The sequence below is a fragment of the Suillus clintonianus genome, assembly GCF_016758775.1.
Source record: "Suillus clintonianus strain FC179 chromosome Unknown DEU56scaffold_129, whole genome shotgun sequence".
In the NCBI taxonomy this organism is placed as follows: Eukaryota; Fungi; Basidiomycota; class Agaricomycetes; order Boletales; family Suillaceae; genus Suillus; species Suillus clintonianus.
Window position 1 is genome coordinate 109,566 of NW_024539353.1, and position 6,761 is coordinate 116,326.

At 48.0% G+C, this 6,761-nt stretch overlaps 2 protein-coding genes across 2 annotated transcripts; both read right to left on the bottom strand.

The window, feature by feature from the left end:
• Position 1: 1 nt before the first annotated feature.
• Positions 2 to 2,071, bottom strand: DEU56DRAFT_894806 (CoA-transferase family III domain-containing protein). Its single transcript, XM_041356371.1, has 8 exons — positions 1,844 to 2,071; positions 1,674 to 1,796; positions 1,466 to 1,627; positions 1,357 to 1,415; positions 1,042 to 1,301; positions 913 to 995; positions 815 to 866; positions 2 to 758 (listed from the first exon to the last, which is right to left on the bottom strand). Exons 1-8 carry the CDS (start codon positions 1,936 to 1,938, stop codon positions 195 to 197), a joined length of 1,398 nt encoding a protein of 465 aa, XP_041202758.1. The 5' UTR covers positions 1,939 to 2,071; the 3' UTR covers positions 2 to 194.
• A 1,865-nt stretch (positions 2,072 to 3,936) lies between these two features.
• DEU56DRAFT_100897 (uncharacterized protein) lies at positions 3,937 to 5,044 on the bottom strand. The gene is made up of 4 exons (XM_041344560.1): positions 4,825 to 5,044; positions 4,707 to 4,762; positions 4,550 to 4,655; positions 3,937 to 4,495 (listed from the first exon to the last, which is right to left on the bottom strand). The coding sequence occupies exons 2-4, from the start codon at positions 4,730 to 4,732 to the stop codon at positions 4,031 to 4,033; spliced, it is 597 nt and encodes a 198-aa protein (XP_041202759.1). The 5' UTR covers positions 4,733 to 4,762; positions 4,825 to 5,044; the 3' UTR covers positions 3,937 to 4,030.
• Positions 5,045 to 6,761: the final 1,717 nt, after the last annotated feature.

A 6,761-nucleotide genomic window follows, 5' to 3' on the forward strand; every position in this document is an offset into this window, starting at 1 on the left:
AGTCAGCTCATCATGATCCTGATGATGACCATTCGTTTAGACCGAATGTTTGACTCCTCCAGTGACGCATCTATTGTGGCTGCTCACTTAGGCCTTAGGATTCGACCAGGTCCACTTCCATTGACGCAGGGAGCAAGGGACGCTGGGGAAGCGCAGATGTAATTATACTGCAGAAGATACCCGCCTTAACTCCTTCAACCGATAACGCCCTCTTCTCTCAACCGGGTGATGCTTTCAACGCTCAATCCTAGTAATTCTCCCAAGACCTCTTCTGTATGTGCACCCAGGTCAGGCCCTGCCCATCTGGTCTTCGCGTCACAGCCTTCGAGCACAGGAAACACTCTGGGCATCTTTACATTCCATCCCTCTCCATCTCTACCAACCTCCACGTCCTCCACTGCTCCTCTGGCCTTTACTTGTTCGCCTTCCACAATCTCTTTCACGCCGACGACACGTCCGACAGGTACACCAGCGCCCTCGAGAGTTGTCAGAACTTCCTCAACGTGCTGCTGACTGGTCCATGCTGAAATGGCTTCTTCGATCTCACCTTGCCGTGCGACGCGATGGTGATTGTGGGCGTACGACGGTCCTATGAGGTCTTCACGGCCAATGGCACGCATAAGTCGTGCGTAGAGGGTGTCTCCATTTGCGCCGATGATGATGTATGTTGGCGAAGTAGGTGTTGATGGTGATGGGAGGCAGGGGTAGGCGTTAGTAGGAACTATGCCGGTCACCGACGAACCGGACGGTCCGCGGACCTGTGAATATGAAAATTGGACAGGATTCAAAAGTTGCGCAGTGAGCTCCTTCCTACCTTGCCTTTACGGTCATACTCCGGAACTATACCTTCCATCAGGTTCAACATGCTGTAAAGTGTCCAGTTGAGGTCGTTAAAAAAGGGTGGACTTTTACCTTTCCATAATGCTCACATCTACCGTCTCGCCACCTCGCTCCCCTCTTGAAGCCTTTTTCTGCTTCGACAACAATGCCAGCACCTAGAAGATATCAAGGACTGTACGCCCTACATTATTAGCCTCTCACAGTGCCAAATGCTGCGTGTAATCCAGCGACAGAGTCACCAAGACTAATGCTGGGTCTTGTTGGAGGTCCCAAAAGCAGTCCGGTATCCGGGTCTGGCTGTCCATTTATAAAGCGAAATCCGGACTCAGCTTCACATACGGACGCATATCCTGGTCGTGAAGCCCATGGACCTGTTTGGCCATATCCACTGACACGGGTGAAGATCAAGGATGGATTCTCCTTGTGTAACTCCTGTGGCCCGAGACCCCATTTCTCCAGGGCTGAAGTTACCCCCAAGGTTAGTGCGAATATACAAACAACACTGGCACAACTCACTTCCAGGCTTGAAGTTTTCGACTATGACATCGCTTCTTAAAGCCAACCGCTTCACGATTCTGTAATATGATATGAAATCGGGATGACAGAACCTTTGTCTTCAACGTACTGTCTTCCTTCCTGTTTCCTAAGGTCAATAGCAACGCTCTTCTTGTTCCTCGCGAGGCTTCGGAACCAAGGGCTTGTTCCGTCAACATCAAGTTCGCGCCATACTCGTAGTGGGTCTCCTGTTGAAGGTGGTTCAACCTTGATTATCTCTGCACCGAAATGTCTATGACAGTTATGCATGATATTAAGCCGCTCACTTGAGAGCTTACCCCAGCAATTGGCCACAGAAGGGACCAGCAATGAGTTGTCCAAGCTCAAGAACTCGGATTCCTGACAGTGGGAGATCACTGCTTGCGGTGTCTGCAGCAACGGTAGACATTCTGCGCGCTGAACTAACTCATTAACGAATGCACAAAATGATGGGGGTTTGGAAGCTCACTGGCAGTTGGTCATATTGTGGGAGATCACACGTCTACTGCTTGTCCGAGGGACCACCGTGACCGCGCTCGACCAGCCGGGTAGTTTTAGAGCCATAATTGTCGGGTCTCGGTTTTGAGTGTGATTTTGCACTTTACAAAGTTCAAAATCGAGTGGCTACTAGCTCGCAGACTGGCAGTGCGTGAAATCAGGACGTTGGTTGAACGGAAGCCCTTGAGTAGTCCGTTTCGTAAGGTTTTGTGCGGAAGCCGATTCAGATTAGGACATCAAAGTTCTCGAAGCGGGCCGCCGGCCTCCGAGTGCTACTAGTAACTTAGTAATTACACACGATACTTGGACGACGTCAACTTCTGGCCCTCCCCTTGAATTATGTTATCCTTCTATCTGAGGGTAAGAACGGTCTTCCCAAGAAGCTCATCAAGGTCTGCCGTAAATGCAGAAATCAACCAAATAGAAAATCCAGTCCTTGGGATGAAAGCGCTAGTAGGGCATCCCGCTCAGACTCGTCGAAAGTCCTGCAGGTCGTTGAGGAATTGCGCGGATCTATAGTTCAAGTTTATGATAGTGTCTTGTGTAATATCCCAAGACATTGTTAAGCTGAAAATTTGAATCTTTGGTCGTAGAGTTATGTTCAGTGGCCCTGGGGCACCTTCAAGTTTCACTTATCATCAGGAAGATGAATGCCATAGTTGAGGTTGCACTGCGGAGAAGTTCAGTTCCAGTTTAATATAAGAGCGAGCAGCAAACTTACACTCAAGTTTGATAGTCACACGTATGGTACACACGCTGACTTTCCGCGGATGTTTAAATTTATGCACGCGCTGAAAATGAGCCTTCTCAATGGGATTAATCAAGTGTGCGATATATACTTCACCTGTTTAGGGCGTGTATATGCACCGGGTCGGAGCACATCTGGCTAGTTGACGGGCGAAGTGCGAAGGCAAGTTTCAATCGAGACTTGCAATTCAGCCACACGACACTCTCGATTTTTCTGAATGACGGGTTCTCAATAATATTGACCGGGGGGTGTAGGGAGAAAGGCCATGCGTATTGGTGGGTTCAGCCGCCAGATACATGCCCACGAACATCTGCTGCGAGTAATACGTCGATGCAGTCCACAACATTTTTTTCCCGGGAACAGAGATACGTACTGCATATTCTTCGGTGCCAAACAATTGTCTTCTGATACACAAAGATAGGAAAGGTCCACGGAGAATTTAACATATCAAGTCTCGACACTAAAAATAAGGCACAGGTCCTAGCTATGTCGGGCGAAGATTCTATAACGTCCCATAACGTGTGATGGTTTCCATGTCTCGCTCGTGTTTGCAAATACGAACGAAAGGTTACTAAATGTAGACCGAGCGGGCATCAAATATCCTCCATGTCTCACACCGACAGGTCTAATATTAAAAGAATCGAGGCAAACAGGAACGAATGACTATAAGGTCGACCAGAGAAAAAAAATAATAATGGACCGGTAAAAAGCTGTGAAACGCGAGACCATCATGAATCGATAAGAGCAAGGAGCGGGTGACGATACTAGTAGCAGATCTAACATATCAGAGAAAACATGGTGCGGCTAGCGGTGGTGGTGCAACGCAAGGAATGACAAAGAGACGTGGAAGCCTAGGTACCCCTCTTCAACCCCAAATGCACCTCACAAGTATGACGCCAAATGCAGTCGCGTCGCATGACACGAATGGTGGGGTCAAAACGCTTGTAATAGCTGCAACCTTCCCACTGGCATTCGATCTGCACAAATCTTGACCCAGTAAAATGACTGGTTGTACAGTGTGCCTTTAACACATCCAGTGTCCCAGTAAATCCGCAGGGTGTCACAGTGTCGTCATCTAGCCATCGGCAGGACAGGAGGGGGAATGAGGGGTGACTGTGACGTGGGAAGGAATCGGAGTGGTTGATCGGTGACGTTGCACGGGGCTGTGTTACAAATCTAAATCGTGGAGACTCCGCAGCCAATGGCGGAGGTATCATAGGCATGAACGGCAAGCTCGGAGGCCCTGGACGAGGGACGGTAGGATTCTGCCATTGACGTGATGGGATAGTAGGGTCAAAGACGAAAGGTGTATCATGATTTGCGGTATGTTGTGAGGAAGTGGTGGACCGCGAAGGGTGGTCATTTGGATAGACCCTTCATGCATGACGGCGATTATGAGAAAACAGCTATTTATGAATGGTAACGAAGAACAAACTTTTGGGATGTTGACGGCGACGAGTCGTCGCTTCTCAATACAGGAGAATAAGAGTGCCTGATGCTGGCACCTCTTAATTCTGGGTTGTAGTGCTGGATGCTGTGAAGGGTTGGTGGGTTATGCCAGGGATCATAATCCGGGACAGATGAAAGCACATTGGCGGTGATAGAGTAGGGGTAGGCACTTTGCGATGGTGGCATGTCTAAGGTCTGATAAGTGGAAGCAGAAATGGATTGTGTTGAATATCGACCCTCTGTGAAGTTGCCGTGGTTGTGATCAGTACTACTCGATGAGTTGCTTGATGTCCACGAGCCAACAGTGGGTGGAGTAGGATGACTAGTCACGGTGTTATTCCCCTGTAAGGAAGAGAAGGAGCAAACTAACTTGGTGCTCGATATCTGATGATCCGCTGCTGCCGTGTTTAAATATGCCATTGAGCGCTTTAAAAGGAGCCAACTTCAGAACGATCAGTGCGATAGAGGAATACATCCTACCATGTCGGTGGCGCAAAAGAGACTGCCGGGTGGGTTTGAGAAAGTGCGATACAGGTCATCGTCGTGGACATCCTGGTTGGCCACAAGTTGATCTGGCGTGGGTGTGCTGAACAACAGGGCGATGAGAGCAAGCAATAATTCGTGCTATATGACCTACCGGTTCCAGGTATTGGGGAAATTCATCCGGGGGATGGGGAGGAGATAATGTGTGCCCTGCAGTCATTAAATGTCCGTCTTTAAAGGCAGGGAAAGGTGAAATTTTCGGGATTACTTACAAAGTGACACAATGCACACCGGCAAGTTCCTCACGATTTGCAACTTAATACTATCACTCCAATATATCAGGGATGCAGCCAAGCGTGGACACGAGTATATGCAATCTGAACTTGCTATGATATTATTCCAATCGATTCGACTAGAGAAGTTGTCCATAACAAGTAAGTGTGACCAGGCATCAAAACGACCAAGTACTGTACCGAACTGCACTTAGTATCTTTGGAGGATACGGGTGCATGCCATAAGACGGCTTCGAGGGTCAGAGAAGGCGTCCACAACAGGTAGGTGCGACTATTGCTGCAAGTTCGTTACCCGAATATCTCGAGCGCGAACAACCACACGCAAAGGGGGGTGGCATATAGCAATTGTTATAGTTCGGAAGAAGGCGATCCAATAGATGACTGCGAGGACACTTAAAACATCCAGGTAAGTTGCTAATATTCATCGAACCCAGTCAAAACTTACTGCAAGGAATCTTGAATCTGAACCGAGACTAGCTGTACTGAGTAAGTTACCCAGACTATTAGATATCAGTTGAAGGGGGGTACGATACCGCACCAAAGCCGACCAGTGACGGGGCTGTACTGTAAAGCTGTACAATCAAGCTCAGCGCGAGGTGGTCAACCATGACGCATGATGGCCATGATCCGAATATCGGTGGAAAGAATGATTTTATCTCCGCAAAGAGCTTCTGTTCGTGCTTCTTGGGACCCACTTGCGGCCGATGAATCTCCAACCACCCTCGTAGCTGGATTGGATTGAATCTTACTCGGAATTATCTCTACGATAATCGTTCCTCGTATCGACATGTCATGGTCTGGCTCAACCACTGATTCCATAAAAGGATCGGAGTTTGTAAGTGGAGACACTAGGCCAGAGTCTCCGTCATCGTCGGACATCACTGATCAGCATGAGTTCATTGATTTATAGGATATCGAATTAAATATTAATATTACACAATATTGACGCGTTAAATATTTTGTACGTCGTTGCAAAGTTCATGCGGTGACCGGTCCTGTGATACATCCAAACTTAACCTTCTCTGCTCCTGCTGCTTCACCTATATAGCATAGCCTCGAGGGATGCATTACATATTGCTCAATCTCGCCCGGATCAGAAGTCTACTAGTCAACGCACCTGGCTGTGCCCGAATTGCGGGCTTCGAAGTACGTACTGTATAGCTATGTCTCATGATGTGCCAACATTTTTTTTCTCTTCCGTCTATCACACGCACTCCAACATGACGTTGACGTTGACGATCCTCCTTTTGATCAAAGGGCATATCTAATTTGGGGCCCCATCGCATTCCCTCAGCGCTCCGAGTCAACCTTATCCCTTCCTTATCATTATATCTATGGTTTGATCCCAATTACTAACATTTGAAAGCTTCTGATAGATCCCGGTGCTTGCCCTTCGAGTCCCGGATCTTACAGGAGTCGTTGAAGTGAAGTGGCCCAAATCAGACACCATTGCTCAAATACCCCGCAAACACAAGAAAACTCTGCATGCTGCCTCCTCCATCGAAGCCCCCACTCCACCATTTTAAGTCAAATCAACGTCAATGGCATCGACACATTTATTGGTGGAAAAGTACTATGTAGTGAGCACCTTGATCAACAAATAATCCTAAACTCTTATTATGTATATTAGTCACGGTCTTCGTCGAAGCTCAGGCAACTGGGCACAGCCGAACTGTTCCTCGGTTCGAGACCACAACGTTGTCAGATCTCGAACGACTCAACGTTAATCCGGGTTCAACGACCTGAATTCTCACGTGAAACCTTTATATAGGTGTGTACCTGCCGACCTCAACCCTCGAAGCCTCCAATTTCAAACCGTTAAATCCTGTGTCGATGAGGTAAAGAATGGTTGACAAATGTATGTAGATCAATCTAGATCCCAGCTCGTCGCAAAGGCACTACAAACGGATCTTCTC

What these genes read in the sequence shown, in the direction of transcription:
- DEU56DRAFT_100897 (XM_041344560.1), bottom strand. Translation starts at nt 4,732, where the DNA reads ATGAATTTCCCCAATACCTGGAACCG. An exon ending in TTCCCCAATACCTGGAACCG is followed by an intron (nt 4,656 to 4,706) that starts GTAGGTCATATA and finishes CCTGTTGTTCAG; the next exon opens with CACACCCACGCCAGATCAAC. An exon ending in TCTTTTGCGCCACCGACATG is followed by an intron (nt 4,496 to 4,549) that starts GTAGGATGTATT and finishes CTCCTTTTAAAG; the next exon opens with CGCTCAATGGCATATTTAAA.
- DEU56DRAFT_894806 (XM_041356371.1), bottom strand. Translation starts at nt 1,938, where the DNA reads ATGGCTCTAAAACTACCCGGCTGGTCGAGCGCGGTCACGGTGGTCCCT. An exon ending in CGAAAACTTCAAGCCTGGAA is followed by an intron (nt 1,302 to 1,356) that starts GTGAGTTGTGCC and finishes GGGTAACTTCAG; the next exon opens with CCCTGGAGAAATGGGGTCTC. An exon ending in AGTATGACCGTAAAGGCAAG is followed by an intron (nt 759 to 814) that starts GTAGGAAGGAGC and finishes TCATATTCACAG; the next exon opens with GTCCGCGGACCGTCCGGTTC.